At 34.4% G+C, this 21694-nt stretch overlaps 1 protein-coding gene across 1 annotated transcript; it reads right to left on the bottom strand.

Annotated features, from left to right (window-relative positions):
- Positions 1-748: 748 nt before the first annotated feature.
- LOC124363941 (probable cytochrome P450 303a1) lies at positions 749-15867 on the bottom strand. Its single transcript, XM_046819239.1, has 5 exons — positions 15780-15867; positions 4624-4804; positions 4013-4130; positions 3453-3591; positions 749-2783 (listed from the first exon to the last, which is right to left on the bottom strand). The coding sequence occupies exons 1-5, from the start codon at positions 15865-15867 to the stop codon at positions 2596-2598; spliced, it is 714 nt and encodes a 237-aa protein (XP_046675195.1). The 3' UTR covers positions 749-2595.
- Positions 15868-21694: the final 5827 nt, after the last annotated feature.

Below are 21694 nucleotides of genomic sequence, written 5' to 3'. Positions count from 1 at the left end.
AGATTTTGGAAATAAAGGCAATATGAAGCTGAATATAATTTCAAAATTACCCTCGGTTTTTGGTAATTTAAACAAATGTTAGGTTATTAGCAAGAGAATCTGTGTAAAATTTTCAACCTTTCATGGAGCACATACTTAGTCTACAATCATGTTTTATTGCAGGTTGATAACACTGTTCCTGTACAACTCTGAAGAACCCAGGTTTTGAACCGTTATTATAGGTTTATTTCTTTCACTTTCCTCCACAATAAACCTACTGTATATGAAAAATTACAGCACAAGTTAGGACCGCCAGTTCATGGGCTTATTTCATACAACTAAGAGTAGCCATCATCGTTTACTCTACTGCCTGTAATAATAATTTCTTATAACAACTGTGTTATGTACTAACACTTTCTGAGATGAATATTGCTGACTGATCTTTTTTAACTGACATTCTGTTTTAAAGAAAATATAGTCTTAATAGTCCTAATCTTCAACAGTTATTTCTTGACGTTACAAAGTATAGTTTTCAAAATAAAAGTCTTCTTTTTAATTGGACCCTGAATCTTGACTCCATGGATGCTGGTGACCACAAAGAAAACCACTAAGTGTTTCTGCTACTAACTTAAGTCATGTATTAAAATAATCAGAAGGTACATTGTTTTAGTAGTACCTCTTTAATTGTTATAATGGAAAAGGATTAGTTTCTTTACATACACCCAAAAAATGTTTAAGGGATAAGGATACAAATTAAAACAACTTTTGAAATGTTTCATATAAATATACTTATCTAAAAAAGAGAAGATTCATATAGAATATTAAGTTATTCTACAATACACAGGATAGTTACTATCTTCTTTTGTATTGTGATTATTACATTTGTACTGAATGTTTAGTTAATGTCAATGAAAACTAACCTAAATGAAGCAATCTAAATAAAAAAGTCAGTCTTTGGCTCTGATAATTCATGAATGTGGGCTATAATTGGGGTGTGCCCAGGGAACCATATAGAGCAGAGTTTCCCAAAGTGTGCGCCGCGGCGCCCCCGGGCGCCCGAGCTAGTGCTAGGTGCACCGCCGTTGTCTACCAAAGAGTCTAAATGTCATCATACTACAATACAGTGCGGACCAGTTTTCAAACTGAAATACCTTAAAACTTCAGCAATGAAGATGCAGAACAGCTAATTGACATTTCAACGGACTTGTCATTGAAATCAAAATTTCAGTCCCAATCCCTGTTTGAGTTTTGGAATGGTAATGAAAACGAATTTCCACTGTTGAGCAAAAAGGCTTTGCGTGCAGTTATTCCATTAGCAAGTTCTTACCTTTGCGAGTGTGGTTTTTCCGCTGTTGCAGTGATAAAATCCAAGTATAGATCAAAGCTTAACATTGAAAAGAAAATACGGGTTGCTATATCAAAATTTACACCCAGGTACAATGAGCTTATAAAAGACAAACAAGCGCATCCGTCCCATTGAAACAGAAACTTATGGACTTTGTTATTTATGTATAATATTTTTCAAGTTAGCATTTCATTTCTATTATAGAATTTTCTTATAAAGGGAGTCGTGTTTTTCTTATGGTTGTTTTAAGTTATTATTATTACATTTTTTTGCAATAAATCAAGTACAATCCAACTTTTGTGTGTTTAATGATGTTTTTTACCGTTGTAAGAAAAAGGTAAACCTGGTGTGTTGTTAAAAAAGTAATAACAATCTTATTAACAATGCTACGTAAAGTATAATAACAAATAACTATTAAATGTTTATACTAAAAATTTAATTAGTGTAATGTAAGTGCAATGCAAAACGGATAAATTATACTAGGTGCGCCGCAAAGCCATGTCTGTACTCAAAGGGAGCCGTGGGCCAAAAAAGTTTGGGAACCTCTGATATAGAGGATTAATCCTGAATTGATCTAATTTAATTACATAAAAAATAACGAGTTTTGATTTCAGGATATCTAAAGTTTTCAGTTACATTTGACAGTAAATAGTTATCCTTGGTAATAATCTAAAAATATAAATATTTAATAGTAGCTATGTGGATGAATATATATTGTTATCACACTCTACCTGGCTTCCTATAAAATGAAATGCTGGTTAAACTCTAGTGTATAAACTATACTAATAATAATACAGGTTAGTGGTTCTCAGACTGGAATATATGATCTCTCTCTTACATATAAGAACAAACTAATTTCACGAATTTCTTAATTAATTCTTAAACAGCTGTTATTTTTTATCTATTACCATTTTAATGTAAGCAAGAATATTGAGCCTTGTTATACCTTAACCTTAAAGTAATGCTTATTTTATTTTTATCCTTCTGGAAATTATCATAAAAGAGTGAATGACAAACACATCACCATGTAAATGCTTGTCTTGGAGGGTACAATTGGTGTTTGAGAACCACTTACATTCTATTGGTTAATTTTGCTGAAGGTAACCTAAAAGTCTCAACTTCATATCATACTGTTTAATTAATACTGTTTTTACTTTTCAAATATGCTCTGAGTTGTATCTTAACATCTGCTTAAACTAAGTCTATACTAATCATTATTTCTAAATTAGAATCAGTATGAAGCTTAAGAAAGCAGTATTGAGAACGAAAGATCAGAGAACTGAACGAGGCCTGACCATAGCACTGTACAGGCCAGTACCAGGGGTGGCTCCGTCCACACCCTTGGTCGATGGGGGCTCTTGTCCAGGGGGCACGCAGAAATCGTACTTCTGTAGAAGAGTGGTGGTCAGTAGGAACACATTGGACCGGGCGAGGGTTTGGCCTATGCAGCGATGTTTCCCTGTAAATATTGTTACCTTTCATTACAAGTGTGTACAAACTTAACCTTTACATGCTAAAGACAATGCTTGAGATAAATAGAAACTCACTTAGTTTGAACTGATTTTTGTAATCACCAGTTTTTGTTTGATAGCCCAGATTTAATGTATCCTACCATACAATCGGTTACATTTATAGGAACAATTCAAGACTGATTTTGATTGCCTTAACACTTTCTTTTTTCTTTGGCTTAGGCAAGAAAGTAATGGGCAAATAAGCTAAGATTACTACAAAAAACGTTTCTGATTATAATTTAAATTGAATGAGGGCAATTACAATTTACTAGGGTTGGTAACAGCCTTGAAATTCATCGAAATTACCAAAACAATTGGTACAACTTTAGTCAGTTGTATTGGATTCATACGGCTGTTTTTCATAAGATAAAATCTGAGCTGTTGACTAAATTGTAAACGGACAGTTCATCATGGATATTGGAAATGATAGCAACAGAAACTGTAATAAAAAAACATTGCATTTTCAAATACAAAGAATTCATTTTTACTGACTGACTGGCAAAATGAGTGCTTTCTCCTATCATCTTAGTACTCTTGCATGCATTGTTGTGGTCAGATTACAGTACATGTGTATTCTTTCTCAGAACTGTGAAAACTATTTAGTATCTCCTACTTACCTAAACCAAAAGGAAGGTAAAACTCTGGTATCTCAAGACATCCATTCTTAATGAATCTCTCTGGCCTGTACTCGTCAGGATTGTCCCAAAACTCAGGATTCATCATGACTGAGTTAAAATTGACAATTATCATTGTATCCTAAACATAAAATGTAAATTCAATAAAGATTTAACCAAACAACATCTAAGTATAACTGCACCAAGATACCATTTTATCATAAACAGTAAATTAATTAGAACAAGATAGTTGTAATATAGAATAACAGCACAATCAAATTACTGTAAAAAAATAGAAGAAAGGAGACAATTAATTTTTTAATCTTCATTAATAATGTAGAAATTGACATGGACATATGTGTATATTTATATATTAAATGAATTAAAACTGTTATGATACCATAATTATTTATATTAACATTCATAAAAGGGCTCTTAACACTAACTCACTATAATATAACCTTCATTCAAGTTTAAAGTTGAAATTGTATTATCTCTGAGAATTGGTACATACCTTAATTCAGTTAAGAATATTTCACCATAGGAAGGTTGATAAGTTTTACCTTGGGAATGTTGTATCCCTGAAGTGTTGTATCTTTGAGAGCTCTGTGGGGAAGCCCAAAACAGCGTCCCATAAACAATCGTATGGACTCCAACACCACAGCTTCATTGTAAGGCATGCTGTGGACACAATTTCTCATGAAAATGTCTTGCAATGTAAAAAGTATAAATGCTTAGCATAGTAATGGGACTGTCAAATGATGTTTTACAACAAATTAATTTTTATTTAGTAATATTTAATGAGGTAGCAATAAAATTTACCAGAAACAAAAAGTTAAAGTAAACTTTTTCAAGAATGAGACAAAATAATTTTTACAACTAAAAAGCATCTATTGGGCAAAGTATTTAGTATAGAGTTTCAATGCAAAATTCAATACTGCTATTTTTATTTAAAATTAAATTGCGTTTGTACTTTATACAGTTTTATATAATCTGCTATAACCAATGTGCCAGAATAAATATTAGAATATTAGAATTTATATTTGTTTAATGTTGTGTTATGATATGAATCCATTAGGTTCCAAAATTTATTGGTTTCTTTAAAAATTATTTATATTATTATCAGTATTTCTAAGTGAAATGTTACATCACAAATATAAAAGTGTCATCTTACTTAAGCCTGTCAGTTAAAGATGGCAGTCTCTCCTTGCCCACAACTCTGTCGATCTCTTGCTGTGCCTTCCTCTGCACATCAGGGTACAGCAGAAGATACAGGAAACAGAAGCCAAGAGACTTGCTTGTTGTTTCAGAGCCAGCCATAAACATGTCCAGGCAGATTGCCAACAATTGTTGTTCTGGACAAACAAATCTGTTTTGGAAACATGTGCTTTCAGATTATAATATTTTACACCTACTGATATTATTGAAGTGATATTATTCTATTCTATTCTCACTTTACATTAACGATATTACTTCAATCAAAAGATATTCAAATATACATTTTTACGCAGATGATTTACAAACATACTTTCACTATTTATTTAATGAACTAGACACAGCTGTGTCACTGCTCAACTTGGATATTGAAGCTATTAACTTTTGAGCTAAACCACATGGACTGAGCCTGAATGAAAACAAGACGCAAGCAAGGATTATAGGTAGACTGATTAACCATATTAAACTTGATACCATCGAAACTAAAACTTAACAATAGTGAACTAAATTACCAAAGTAAAGAATCTCGGACTAACTATAAATTGAAGCCTGAAATGGATAGACCATGTTACAATATGAGAGCGGTTTGATAGATCTGTGTGACTTAATGAATAAAACAATTTTTTTTTTCGGCAAATAAACATTTTATTTTTCAATATATCTCTTTTTAGCTCAATACATTTTGTCCAGTGTTTTTCAAATTTTTTTATTCCCTCCGAATAATAGGTTTTCTCAAGGCTCTCAAAATAGGCGTTTGTTTCAGTAATGACCATGAATGTTTCATTCACGGACGATGAGAAGAGAGAGTTTGAAGAGGATCTGGAAAGACAAGTAAAAGAAGAGAGAACAATAATAATTGGGGATTTTAACGCACAAGTGGGTAAGTTTAGACAAGGATATGAAGAGGTAATGGGATGTTATGGAGTAGGAACAAGGAATTTAGAAGGAGAAAATTTACTGGATTTTTGTTTAAGGAATGATATAGTGATAGGGAACACCTGGAACAAGAAAAGGGATAGCCACAAATACACAAGATACAATTGGAATGGTGAACAGCCAAGTTTAATAGATTATATATTAGTGAGGAAATGCCTGCAGCCATACATGGCAGATGTAAAAGTTATACCCAGTGAAAGTATGGGAGGAGATCACAGGCTGGTGGTAGCTGATTTTCAAAGAATGAGGTTTGGAAAGGATACATGCAAAAGACTAACAAGAATCAAGACATGGAAGTTAAAAGATACGAAAGTTAGAGAGGAGTTTGTAAATAACATTAGAGGAACGATACCCAAGGGGGAGGTCAAAACAGGAGAGGAGGAATGGACAAATTTCAAGAATGCTATAGTCAAAGCTGCAGAAGAAACATGTGGACGAACTTCAGGTAAAAGAAGGGATAAAGAGACCCCTTGGTGGAATGAAAGAATTGCTGAAGCAGTTAAAAACAAAAATAGAGCTTGGCGAGAATGGTTTAAGGATAGGTCAAACGAAAAGAGGGATAAATGGAAGAGACTTGCAAGGGCATCAGCAAAGATGATGAAGGAGGCAAAGGAGAGGACATGGAAGGATTTTGAAGAAAAACTGAAATCAAACTTCAAAGGAAATAAGAAGATTTTTTATGGGGTGATAAGGAACAAGACGAAACCTAAAGAAATGTTGACTAAGGTGGTGGATGTTTCAGGGGAAATCAAATGGGAGGAGAAAGAGGTTTTGAAGACGTGGAAAGAGTATTTTAAGGAACTACTGGAAGGAACAGAAAATGAAGAGGAAAGAAGAGATATGACAGAGGAGACAGAAGATGAAGAGGATTTTAGTATGTGCGAATTGGAAAAAGCGGTTAAAGAGATGAAAGAGGGGAAATCTGCGGGAATAGACGAGCTGACGGCTGAGATGATAAAGGCGGCGGGCCCATTGGGAATTCAATGGTTGTACAGAGTGATGAGAGTGATTTGGAAGGAAAAGAAGATACCAGAAGACTGGAAAATGGGAATAATAGTGCCGATTTTTAAGAAGGGCAATAAGCAAAAATGCGAGAATTACAGGGGAATAACTTTGTTGTGCCATACACAAAAAATTTATGAAAAAATACTGTTGCAGAAAATTAGACCAGTACTGGAAGAAACAGGAAGAGAGGAGCAATGTGGTTTTAGGAAAGGTAGGTCAACGGTGGATGCTATTTTTGTGATGAGACAAGTGTTAGAAAAGAGGTGGGAATACGGAAAAGATACAATGGTAGCGTTTATAGACCTACAGAAGGCATATGATAAGGTACTGAGAGAAAGGATATGGGAGAGTATGAGAAAGAGAGGATTGCGTGAGGGAATAGTAGAAAGAATAAAGAACCTGTACGGCATATGTAAAAACAGGGTAAGAATTGAAGAAAAATATACAGATACTTTTAAAACAGAGAGAGGAGTAAGGCAGGGAAGCATATTGTCACCTTTCCTTTTCAATATTATAATGGATGAAATTATTCTAGAAGTACAAGGAAACAGAGGAGCAGAAGAACTTAAGACAATAGCATATGCGGATGACATAATGATATGGGAAAATAGGGAAGAAGAGTTAGAACGAGAGTTAAACAAATGGGCAAAAGTGGCGAAGAAATATGGTTTAGAGATGAACATACAAAAATGTAAAGTAATGAAAGTAGAGAGAAGGGATGGAAATAACAAAGACGTGTTAGTTGAAGGAAAAAGACTTGAAAAGGTGAAGGAATTCTGTTATTTAGGAAGTATCATAACAGATAGGGGCACAATAAGAGAAGAGATAGGAAACAGAATATGGAAGAGTGGAAAGTTTTTCAATATGGTAAAGAAGATTGTGTGGAGTTGGAACATTGGGAAAGAATCAAAAGTATTGATGTATAAATCTTATTTCCAACCAATTTTATTATATGGAGCAGAGACGTGGACGTGGACTAAAAATGATTTAAGCAGATTGCAAGCTGCAGAAATGAGATTTTTAAGAGGGATAGAGAAGACTACAAGAAGAGATAGAATAAGGAACGAAATAACCAGAGAAAGATTGAAGGTAGTTTCACTGCAAGAGACAATGGAAGGAAGAAGAATACAGTGGATGGGGCATGTGAAGAGGATGGGAGATAATAGAATGCCTAGAATAGCACTGGAGAAGGAGGAAGGAGGAAGAAGACCAAGAGGAAGACCGAGAGGAAGATGGGAGGACCAAGTGTGGAAAGACATAGAGAGAAGGGGACTACAGAAAATACAGGTGGATGAAGAGGAGACCTGGAACGATAGACTAAAGTGGAGGAGGCTGTGTACGACGACCCGTGAGAACGGAAACGTCTGACGATGATGATGATGATGATGATTGTTAATTTACTGTATATGATATGAGGTTGAGTAGTAGAGAGGGCTTGACAGCCCTAACTTCACCTCTTTAATAAAGGCATTTCATTATTTTGGTTGAACAAACATTTACTCCTAAGTATTAACCTCTTTTTGAATTATCTCAGCATTAAAGTAATTATATTATATTATTATCCATTGGTAAATCATATTCATCAAATATACGAGGGTAATTCGGAAAGTAAGGTCCGTTTTTTTTATTTAAAAAAAACCACACCATATTTTTTCAAAAAACTTGTTTTATTTGATTCCTGACATCAATCACTATTTTTCTACATAATTTCCACTTTTGTGTAAACACTTGTCATAACGATCTACAAGTTTTTGAATGCCGGTGTCATAGAAGTCGGCCGCCTGCGACGATAACCAGTCTTGTTAACCACTTTAACCGGTGACGTCGAGTGACGCCACTCCATTGACTGGCGTTTTGTTTCTGGGGTTATGTGGGAAACCCATGTCTCGTCACCCGTCACAATGTGGTCTAAAAAGTTATCCCCTTTCTGATGATATTGGATCAAAAATTCAAGAACAATACCCATTCTTCTTTTTTTGTGTTCCTCAGTAAGCAGCCTGGGAACCCAACGTGAGCACAATTTGCGAAAATCCAAAATTTCAGAAACAATTTTAAACAACGTGCTCACGTTTGGAAATTCTATTGCTGATGAAGAAACAGTGAATCGCCGATCTTTTTTTTCATCGACGGCTTTCAACAAATCTTCGGTGATCACTGACGGCCGACCAGATCGTGGTTCGTCATGGACATTTTCCCGTCCATCATTAAAACCTCTCACCCACCTCCGCACTTGGCTGTCACTCAATGCATTTGGACAGTACACTTCACTTATCTTTCGATGAATATCCGCTGCTGAAACGTTCCTTGCTGTCAAAAACCGTATCACAGACCGTATTTCACAGTCGGCGGGACGTTCAATAGTTTTAAACATTTTAAAAAGACACAGACAACAGCAGACTACAACGATTTCACTGCAAATGGCGTCGTTCTGCGCGCAATGCATACCGGGAGTCAGGGCGCATGCGCATTTCCCTACTCGCTTACTGTTTGTCTAGTTAACGCGAATCGGACCTTACTTTCCGAATTAAGGTTGGGACACACATAACCGCACCGTGCCCGACACGTGAGTCGGCCGATTGTCGGTGCGGGCTCGGCTCGGTTACCGTGAGGCCACACATGTCCGTATGCAGTCCGAGCGCAACAATCTCACTGTTTGTACTAGAGCATGTTTCTTTTGAATTCAAAGTGACAGATACTTAAAAAATATTTGGAAGATTAAGTATTGCTTGAGAAAATTGTTAATTTCATTGTTGTTATGTTTATTAATAGCTGTGGTGAATGAAACATTGCAATGCTACAGTAAAGCTTTGTACAATCAGCTAGTGTGTAAAATTTGTAAATAATATCATTATCTTGGTTATATGTTTAATGTATAATGTATAATTCTTGTTCATTGTGTTTCATTGCAGTGAATTTCGGTCAAATACACTATAAACAGTGTATTTGGTGTTTTTTGTATTAAACCCAAGAGCTATAGTGTGATGCCAGAAGAGTTTGCCATGTTGCAAGCCCGTTTATAATAATTTGTAAAACATAGTAAATATTTGTAAAATATATACTGGAGAACATACAAAAAAACACATTTTACAAAATTATTTCTTTTATAGCTCCGAGGACATATAATTTATTGCCAGAATTAGTCAAAAATAGTAGAAACATAAATATATTTTCTAAAAAAATTAGAGTATGGTTGATTGGTCAAAATGATATTGAGTATATGTTTAAGATAATAAATTAGTGTATGATTAGTCTTGTCTGCTAAGTTATAATAATATTTAAATAGGCACGTTAGAGCATTATAAAATAATTATTTATAATATAATATTTAATGCTACATGTGTAAAGCCTAATATTTGAATTGTAAATCATGCATAAATCCTTTTTGTTTTACTACAGCACAATAGTTATACTAAATTTAAACCTTGAAACGTAGACTAATAGTACATTATTTACTACATAAGTTACAACAACTAATTTTTATCATTTCATTCTTGCTCGATTCCGCTATTTTTATTTTTTACCCTTTTTGTATATAGTATCCCCAACACAGGAACAGCCTCTTATGGGGTACCTAAATTTGCCTTATTTTGTAAATCTATTGGCCTAATTATTAGGTTTAAGAAAAGAAAGAAAATCTAAAAGGATGTAACCTAATTTTTATATTTTATTACTCTAAGTACATAAATTAGAAATAAAGTAAGTAGAAAAACATTTTTTTTATTTTGTTATTTACTGCTATTGTAAATACGTTATGTCATAGTCTTATTTATTACTAAGCACTGGCAATAATATTTATTTGTAATACTCAGTTTGTTACTTTTGGGGAAATAAATGATTTAGTATTATTATTATTATTATTTATTTTAACATGGGTTTTTCTTGTTTGAAAATCTTATTGTAAATAAAATATTTTTATTTTTACTTTATTGAAGTGAAAAAGAATAATAAATAAAAATGTCATAGAAACATTCTAAATATGACCCTTACAAAATACCGGAATAAATTTATCAAATAAACTTCAAAACATCAAAGAAAAATAGATTTTTGCGCAAATAATTACATGCTTGTTATTTTTTAATTAATGAAAAAATGTTTATAGACTTTTTAATAGTTCGAATTTAGTTGTTTAAAATCACTTAATGTACAACATGGTTTTTCAAATTCGTTGTAATAAGAAAATATGCACAATAAGAAGATATGACTAGTTTAATCTAATGGTAAGAAAATGTAATAGCCTACTTTTATCAATAAATATGATTTTTGTAAGCGAACACAGGATGTAGAGTTAGTAGGCTATACTAAATAATTCAATAAAATAGAACGTGTAGACTACATAAATAGTTTTAAAAAGAAGAACGCAACAGTAAACAACATATTATGATGCCGCTCGTAGACCGCACCGTGCCCGTCAAAATTCAAACTCCACATATCGGTGACGGTGCGGGCACGGTGGCGGCCACGACGGTCTGGTGTCGGTGCGGACAAGTATGGACTTGCAGGTTGAAAACTGCGCTGCAATTCTTTCAACCGTATGACGGCCAGCATACGGCTGACTGACGTGTCGGGCGCGGTGCGGTTATGTGGTGTCCCTACCTTTACCCTCGTATTAAACACATGGTGAAAACCGATTATCTGGGGTGGGGGGGGGGGGGGGTGGGGGGGGGGGGGGGTGGGGGGGGGGGGGGGTGGGGGGGGGGGGGGGTGGGGGGGGGGGGGGGTGGGGGGGGGGGGGGAATTGCAAGCGCAGTTTTACAAACCTCGCAAGTTCCACACATGTCCGCACCGACCACCAGACCGTCGTGGCCGCACCGTGCCCGCACCCGTCACCGATTATGTTTAGTTTGAATTTTGGACGGGCACGGTTGCGGTCTACGAGCGGAATCATATGTTGTTTACTGTTGTGGGGTGGTCGTTCTTATATTTTAAATACTATTTAAGTAGTCCTACACGTTTTATTTTAGTGAATTATTTTAGCATAGCTTACTAACTCTACATCCTGTCCTGTGTTCGCGTACAAAATCATAATTTATTTATTTAAAAAAAAAAAAAAAGTAATTACATTTTCTTACCTTAAGAGTAAACATAAAATTGCCATCAATAGTCATTGTTTTCTTATTTGTGCCACATTTTCTTATTACAACAAATTTGAAATACCCATGTTGTACCAAAATGTCCGAAATTATGAAAAATCTATAAAACATTTTTCATTAATTATAAAAATAACAAGCAGTAGCTTGCGCATGTAATTATTTAGCACGCGATAATCTATTTTTCTTTGATGTATTTGAAGATTACTTGATTACATTAATTCCGGTATTTTGTGAAAGGCGTCATATTTAGGAATGTTTCTCTAATGAACATTTTTATCATTTTTTATTTCTATTTCACTTCAATAAAGTAAAAGTAAAAAATATAACAATATTTTATTTAACAATAAGAGTATTCAAGCAAGAAACCCCCATGTTAAAAATAAAATAATAATAACAAATCATTTATTTCCCAATAATAACAAACTGAAATATTACAAAATAAAATATAATAGAATATTTATTGCCAGTGCTTAGTAATAAATTACAATACTATGACATAAAACGTCACTTTACAATAGCAGTAAATAACAAATACAAAAACATGTTTTCTACTTACTTTTATTTCTAATTTAATGTACTTTAGAGTAATAAAATATAAAAAAGTAGGTTAACATCCTTTTAGAATTTTATCTTTCTTTTATTTAGAAAACTAATAATGTAGGCCAATAGATTTGCAAAATAAGGGATAATTTAGGGTACCCCTATAAGAGGCTGAGTGCCTTGTGTTGGGGATACTAATTATCACCAAAAAAAGGGTTTAAAAAATAAAAATAGCGGAATTCGAGCAAGAATGAAAATTGATAAAAATGAGGTTATTGTTAGCTTATGTAGTAAATAATGTACTCATTACGTGTTTCATACAGTTTAAATTTAGTTTATACCATCAAAAAAATAAGAAAAAAAAACACAAACAAAAAAAAAAAAAAAAAACAACAGAAAGATCTAGTGTGCTGTTAGTTAAACAATAAAAAGGGATTTATGCATGATTTACAATTCAAAATATTAGGCGTTACACATGTAACATTAAATATTATATTTATAAATAATTATTTCTTTATTTAATGCGCTTACGTGTCTATTTAAATATTATTTATAATCTTAGCAGACAAGACTAACCATTACACTAATGTATTATTCCTAAACAGAATATCTCTAATATCATTTTGAACCGATTAAGCCATAACTCTTAATTTTTTTAGAAAATATATTTATGTTTCTACTATTTTTAACTAATTCTGGGCAATAACTAATATTTATTTTCCCTTGGAGCTATAAAAAAACATTTTGTAAAATCTGTTTTTTGTAAGTATCCTCCAGTAGAACGAGTATATATTTTACAAATTATTTAGTATGTATTTACAAATTATTATAAAAGGGCTTGCCAACTTCTCTGGCATCACCACTAATAGCTCTTGGGTTTAATACAATAAACACACTAAATATAACGTGGTTATATAGTGTATTTGACCGACAATTCATTGAAAAAAAAGCAATGAAACCAACCAGATGAACAAGTAATTATAGGGATAAAAAAAAATATACCAAGATAATGATATTTACAAATTTTTACATACTTAGCTGATTGGTATCAAAAGCTTTACTCTGTAGCATTTAACCAATAGTTTCAATTCACCACAGCGGATATTAATAAAAATAACAACAATTATATTAAACAATTTTTCTCAAGCAATTACTTAATCTTCCAGAATATTTTTTAAAGTATCTGTCCACTTCGAATTCAAAAGAAACATGTTCTAGAAAACAAACAGTGGAGATTGTTGCCGCTCGGACTGCATACGGTACATTGTGGGTAGGCCTGCACGGTAAACCGAGCCGAGCCCGCACCGGCAATCCGGCCTGGACTCACGTAGGTCGGGGCACGGTGCGGGTTATTGTGTGTCCCAACCTTTAATACGTGCACGGACATGTGATCGTCACCTTCCGACCGGTTAGCAGCCGTGCGTTATGGCTAAAGGTTATGGGACACCACATAAACCGCACCGCGCCCGACACGTGAGTCGGCCGAGTTTCGGTTGCGGGCTCGGCTCGGTTACCGCGAGGCCACGATCTTGTCCGTTAACGCTGTCCGAGCGCGTAACGATCTCATCCTGCTTGTAAACTAGAGGCTGTATGTCTTTTGTATTTCCGGAGTGACGGATAATATTTGTGCTAATTTATGAATTTTAAAAAAAATAATTTTAAATAGTCAGGCTCAGAACCATTCTTTCGAAATTGTGTATAACGAAAACAAAATTACCATAAAACAGAGAGTTCGTAATACATTTAAAACGAAAGCTGTGATTATTCCTTGGGTAGTAGACTTCATACTTCTCGTCAGTCTTGTTCTTCAGGCTTATTTTCACCAAATAAAGAATAGATATCATACACAGTAATAACTCATATATATATATATATATATACGTGGATGGATTATATAATGTGTATTATTGGAAGTTTTTTTAAGGAATTGATTCAAACTAAAAATATACTTCCGATGCGAAAATGGCGTGGGTGTACCATTTGTATTTCCTTGTAATGTAAGGTAATATAAAACTAAATACCATAAAAGGATACTGTAAAAAACGTGTATACTGTAACCTGTTTAGTAGAATGTTAGAAATCATTCATTGATATATACTGTAACACCAAATAAACAGTAACATTGTAAACTGTAACATTACATTAAAAAGTTAACTTACTATTTAAGTTAGAACATTCAAGTTATTCCGTATTGTAAAAGGTTTAATTTAGAGGCTATTGCTTTAAATACATATCATATTTCATTTTATTATGTACTTCTTGTTTTTGAAACCCACTACAACGATTAGTTGATTTAATCAAATTTAGATATATTCCCATAATAAGTTACTAATGTTTATAGATTTGAGTATAAAAGAGGTTGAGCATTTAAACATTTAACCTATTGCAGCGTAGGGAGGCGAAGCAGCGGGCACGTGTTTGCGCCGCATGAAATTTGTATCTGCTTTATACCTCGTTTCTCGACAAACTGTTTACTCCAAAAATTTATAAAAATACTACGGTAAAATTTGGTTTATTATCTCAAACTTTCTCGCAGACGAAACTCGCCTGACCAATAAATAAAAAAAGTAGCAGCCGACTCATTATTTCATGTTCATCGCCAAAGCTCAATTTGGTTTTAATTAATTAATATTTATTTTATAGCACTTGTAATAAACTTTTAAAATATTTATCTACTACATCGTCATTGCCATAGTATTGACTACAAAATTGTGAAATTTCAAGTTTTTATCCCAACTCTAACTGTATAATCCAACGGTGTTAATGAAAAGCGGCGAATTAAAATGTATACTCGCTACTATTTTCGTACTAAGAAACTTTATTGTAAATAAATTATTTTTATTTGACCTTTAATGCAGTTAAAATAATAAAACGTACAAAATTTCATAGAAACATTGTAAATTTGCCCATGCGAAATACCGGGATAAATTTTACCAAATAAATCCAATACATTACATAATTCTAATTTAGTTATTTAAAATTACTTAATATACAACATAGTTTTATAATTACTTATTATTAGAACAATATAAAATACCAACTGATGTATTTTATTAGCACAATAAGAAAATATGACCAGTTTACTCTAAAAAATATTTCCAATACTTTTATCAATAAATTTGATTTTGAATTTCAATAAAATACACTACAAACAGTATATTTTGTATTACTTTAACACAAGAACGTTTAGTGTGAGGCCATAGTTTGCCATGTTGCAGATAGTTTTATAATAATGGGTAAAACATAGTAAATATTAGTAAAATATATAATATAGTCAATAGTCAAGTATTTATTGCGGAGACAAAGAGTACAATTGTATAGCAGTACTAGAGTACATGTTTATTTTCCGTACTTGAAAACTATATTGTAAATTAATTATTTTAATTTTAAGTATATTGCAGTTAAAATAATAAAAACGTACAAAATGTCAGCGCACGATGTAGGGTTAGTATACTAAATAATTCAATTAAATAAAACGTTTGCTGAAATATTTTTACAAAGAAGAACGCAAATGTGGACCAACTCTTTTTAAATTTATAATTACCCTCTCCAAGCTCCAAATTGTCAGCAATTTTCTTCCACACTTTCTCCTTGTATTCTGTATTCCGATATTTGTCATTCGATCTGGTCATAAACTACAGGAAACTTCCTTATTTCTTCAATAAGTTTCTCCACATCCATGGCTGATGCCGCTCAAAAGAGATCTCTCAGACCGCACCGGGCCCGTCAAAATTCAAACCTGAAACTATCGGTGACGGTGCGGCCACGGTGCGGCCACGACGGTCTGGTGTCGGTGCGGACGTGTCTGAACTTGCAGGTTAAATACTGCGCAGCAATTGTTTCACCGTGTGACGGCCAACAATCGGCCGACTCACGTGTCGGGCGCGGTGCGGTTATGTGTGTCCCAACCTTAATACGTGCAGGACATGTGATCGTCACCTCTCGACCGTTAGCAGCCGTGCGTACGGCTAATACGTGCAGGACATGTGATCGTCACCTCCGACCGTTTAGCAGCCGTGCGTACGGCTAAAGGTTGGAACACACATAACCGCACCGTGCCCGACACGTGAGTCGGCCGAGTGTCGGTGCGGGCTCGGCTCGGTTACCGTGAGGCCACACATGTCCGTATGCAGTCCGACCGCAACAATCTCACTGTTTGTACTAGAACATGTTTCTTTTGAATTAGAAGTGACAGCTACTTAAAAAATATTCGGAAGATTAAGTATTACCTTAGAAAATTGTTAATTTCATTGTTGTTATTTTTATTAATCGCTGTGGTGAATGAAACATTGTAATGCTACAGTAAAAGCTTTGTACAATCAGCTAGTATGTAAAATTTGTAAATGTCATTATCTTGGTTATATTTTTATCTCTATAATTCTTGTTCTTTGTGTTTCATTGCAGTGAATTTCGGTCAAATACACTACAAACAGTATATTTAGTGTTTTTTTTATTAAAACCCAAGAGCTATAGTGTGATGCCAGAGAGTTTGCCATGTTGCAAGCCCGTTAATAATAATTTGTAAAACATAGTAAATATTTGTAAAATATATACTGGAGAACTTACAAAAAACAGATTTTACAATTTTTTTTCTTTTATAGCTCCGAGGACAAATAATTTATTACCAGAATCAGTCAAAAAAATAGTAGAAACATAAATATATTTTCTAAAAAAATAGAGTATGGTTGATCGGTCAAAATTATATTGAGTATATGTTTAAGTTAATAAATTATTGTATGGTTAGTCTTGTCTGCTAAGTTATAATAATATTTAAATAGGCACGTTAGAGCATTATAAAATACTTATTTATAATATAGTATTTAATGTTACATGTGTAAAGCCTAATATTTGAATTGCAAATCATGCATAAATCCTTTTTGTTTAATACAGCACACTAGTTATACTAAATTTAAACTTTTAAACGTAAGAGTACATTATTTACTAAATAAGCTACAATGACACATTTTTATCATTTCATTCTTGCTCGATTCCGCTATTTTTATTTTTTTACTCTTTTTGTATATAGTATCCCCAACACAGGCACAGCCTCTTATAGGGTACCTAAATTTCCCTTATTTTTGTAAATCTATTGGCCTAATTATTAGTTTAAAAAAAGAAAGAAAAATCTAAAAGGATGTAACTTACTTTTTTATATTTTATTACTCCAAGTACATAAATTAGAAATAAAGTAAGTAGAAAACATTTTTTTGTATTTTTTTATTTACTGCTATTGTAAATAAATACGTTATGTCATAGTATTATTTATTACTAAAGCACTGGCAATAATATTTATTTGTAATATTTCAGTGTGTTATTATGGGGAAATAAATGATTTATTATTATTATTATTATTTATTTTTAACATGAGTTTTTCTTGCTTGAAATCTTATTGTAAATAAAATATTTTTATTTTTACTTTATTGAAGTGAAAAGAATAAAAAATTAAAAATGTCATAGAAACATTCTAAAATATGACCCTTACAAAATACCGGAATAAATTTATCAAGTAACTTCAATATATCAAAGAAAAATAGATTTTTGCGCAAATAATTACATGCTTGTTATTTTGTAATGAATGAAAAATGTTTATAGATTTTTCATAATTCGAATTTAGTTGTTTAAAATCACTTAATGTACAACATGGTTTTCAAATTTGTTGTAATAAGAAAATATACACAATAAGAAAATATGACTAGTTTACTCTAAGGTAAGAAATTGTAATACTTTTAATAATAAATATGATTTTGTACGCGAACACAGGATAAAAGTTGTAGAGTTAGCAGGCTATACTAAATAATTCAATAAAATAGAACGTGTAGACTACTTAAATTGTTTTAAAAAAGAAGAACGCAACAGTAAACAACATAAGATGCCGCTCGTAGACCGCACCGTGCCCGTCAAAATTCAAACTAAACATATCGGTGACGGTGCGGGCACGGTGCGGCCACGACGGTCTGGTGTCGGTGCGGACAGGTGTGGACTTGCAGGTTGAAACCTTGCACTGCAATTCTTTCACCGTATGACGGCCAACAAACGGCCGTCTTACGTGTCGGGCGCGGTGCGGTTATGTGTGTCCCAACCTTAATACGTGCAGGACATGTGATCGTCACCTCCGACCGTTAGCAGCCGTGCGTACGGCTAATACGTGCAGGACATGTGATCGTCCACCATCCAACCGTTAGCAGCCGTGTGTAACAGCTAATACGTGCAGGACATGTGAATCGTTTACCTCCGACCGTTAGCAGCCGTGTGTACGGCTAATACGTGCAGGACATGTGATCGTTACCTCCGACTGTTAGCAGCCGTGCGTACGGCTAATACGTGCAGGACATGTGATCGTTACCCTCCGACTGTTAGCAGCCGTGCGTACGGCTAATACGTGCAGGACATGTGATCGTTACCTCCGGACCGTTAGCAGCCGTGTGTACGGCTAATACGTGCAGGACATGTGATCGTTACCTCCGACCGTTAGCAGCCGTGCGTACGGCTAATACGTGCAGGACATGTGATCGTTACCTCCGACCGTTAGCAGCCGTTGTGTACGGCTAATACGTGCAGGACATGTGATCGTCACCTCCGACCGTTAGCAGCCGTGCGTACGGCTAATACGTGCAGGACATGTGATCGTTACCTCCGACTGTTAGCAGCCGTGCGTACGGCTAATACGTGCAGGACATGTGATCGTATACCTCCTCCGACCGTTAGCAGCCGTGCGTACGGCTAATACGTGCAGGACATGTGATCGTCACCTCCGACCGTTAGCAGCCGTGTGTACGGCTAATACGTGCAGGACATGTGATCGTTACCTCCGACCGTTAGCAGCCGTGCGTACGGCTAATACGTGCAGGACATGTGATCGTTACCTCCGACCGTTAGCAGCCGTGTGTACGGCTAATACGTGCAGGACATGTGATCGTTACCTCCGACCGTTAGCAGCCGTGTGTACGGCTAATACGTGCAGGACATGTGATCGTTACCTCCGACTGTTAGCAGCCTTGTGTCTAATTATCGATATTCGGAGGTTATCCACAAAGGCGATATCTTATGCATTCTAAGTTACTTGACAATATTCGTGATACGAATTGGCAAAATTTTAGATGTTAAGATTAATTTATTTTGGAATATACTTTATCTTGAATATTTCCTTAAAAGGGTTTTAGCCTCACAGGAACAAAAACAACTAACGTTTTAGTGATATTTCAGATAATTAATTTTGGATATATTTTACTTATATACACTTCCGAAGTTGACGGTCGGTCATAATTCCACACCACCTGTTTCACTATGAACAAACACTGTAGTAAACTGACTTTGTATATATTTTCTCTGAAATCACGATACAGCGTTTGTAATCTATTTAAAATATTGTAACAGACGGAATAAAGTTGTCTTCATTTGTTTTCATTCGGCGCCCCTAGCTGTTGTGAAACATAAATATTTATCAGTATCGAACTTTGTTTGCAAATCAACTGAAATACGGTGAGTGACGAGTTGAGGTTAAACATGGCGTTTGTATTGTGTCAATAAATGTGGTTTTATTGCCATCTCTTAACAGTATAAATATTTTTAGTTCCAACGTGGCCAGCGAAACGTGCAAACACGAGCTTAATTCATTATTGTCCGTTTAAACTGTGTAAAGCAGTAACATACAACTAGCGATCCATACGTTTGTTTATTGCTATTATTATCAGTAGGAAATACCTAAGTTGTTCCTGGCGTTTGTTTTTAAATCAGGCAGTAGCTGTAATTAATACAAAGTAATCTTTACAATGAGCTTTGCATCTATAATAGTCGCATAATGGATCTATGAATGTATAAGCCATGTGCACACAGTCAACATAATAACCAGCTTGTATAGCATAATATATACATGATTAGTAATTGACCCCCCCTGCCGTCAGCCTCATAGGGACTGTATGCATTATTGCAATAATAGCTCATTGATGGCTTGGCGAATCTGCTTAACTCAGTGCCGTTTCATTTTGATTCGTTTGACAATTCGCGTTAGATGCAAATTATGGTTTATTGTTTACCTGTAATCTGAATCCAACCATGTTTGAAATTGTACTCCCGTATATAATGGCATTTAATGTACGTATATTTAATGAATGTTGAACATTCTATTCAATTCTCCTAAGTATAAGTGCAATTTCGCGAATAGTCCTTTACTTGTGGGAAAGTCACGTTTAGCTGCTTAATGTACTCGTATACATGTTGCAGCTCATGTCATGTGTATGTCATTTGTGTGCTTAATGTAGCCTAATTGATTGTTTATAGTATACTTTTTTTATTGTATGAAAACTTTCAACTCTTCCTCCGAAAATAGGTTTTTTGAGCTAAGACAAAGTTATTAGTCGGACGCCTATCAATTAACACCTTACTTTGAAGAAATTAAAAAAAGAAGAGAGATGGCGCATACTAGAGGTCTGTAATAATAACCTATCCAGTGTAGTGCTTATTCAAAGTTGGGTTGCTATCTTAAAATCCCTCATTAATCTTGTTGCAATGATAACATCTTGGATCTTAACATCTCACCTTCATGTCTCTCAGATTACGTTTTCAATATGGTTACAATTTGCTTTTGGAACTTAATTAATAGGCTTCTCAATCCTACGTACGTATGTTTCATAAAATGTTTAAAATAAATTTAAATTTAAAAGCATTGCAAATCAAAGGGGCCATTAAAAATTGATTAATGACATCTGCAATGTTATTGCTAGAATTATATCGTAATAGTTCATCAAGGTCAATACAAATAGGTTTAACTCACTAGTTAAAACAATGATACGCCTCATAACCCCTGCTCATCGTGGGAACTTACCAGGTCCACTCTAATGACACTGTGTGCAATATAGTGTGTTGTATAATTACCTGGAGCTTCTAAGGTAAGTGTTTGGTATAATAAACCGGTATTAGATCTCAACAACATAACTGTCTCTCTAGCGAAATTATCAGGCCCACTGTAATATAACCGCATGCAGCGCACTGAGTTGCATAATTACCTGAAGCTTCCACAGTTTGTGCTTGGTACGGTAAACCGGTATTAGATCTCAACAACAAAGTTCCTCTCTGGCGAAATTATCAGTCCACTGTAATAGAACCGCGGGCAGCGCACTGCGTTGCATAATTACCTGAAGCTTCCACAGTTTGTGCTTGGTACGGTAAACCGGTATTAGATCTCAACAACAAAGTTCCTCTCTGGCGAAATTATCAGTCCACTGTAATAAAACCGCGGGCAGCGCACTGCGTTGCATAATTACCTGAAGCTTCCACAGTTTGTGCTTGGTACGGTAAACCGGTATTCGATCTCAACAACAAAACTGCCCATCGTGCGAAATTATCAGGTTCTTCTGTGATGCCGCCGCAGCGAGGTGTATTGCTGTTATATATTTGCGTAAAACTTGTACTATTGGTTAAATGCCTAGTATGTAATAAGAATATATAATTTTTAAATCGTAG

The sequence above is a fragment of the Homalodisca vitripennis genome, chromosome 1, assembly GCF_021130785.1.
Source record: "Homalodisca vitripennis isolate AUS2020 chromosome 1, UT_GWSS_2.1, whole genome shotgun sequence".
NCBI lineage: Eukaryota > Metazoa > Arthropoda > Insecta > Hemiptera > Cicadellidae > Homalodisca > Homalodisca vitripennis.
Note: the sequence above shows the minus strand (reverse complement) of the source record. Positions and strands in the feature narration are given on the sequence as shown.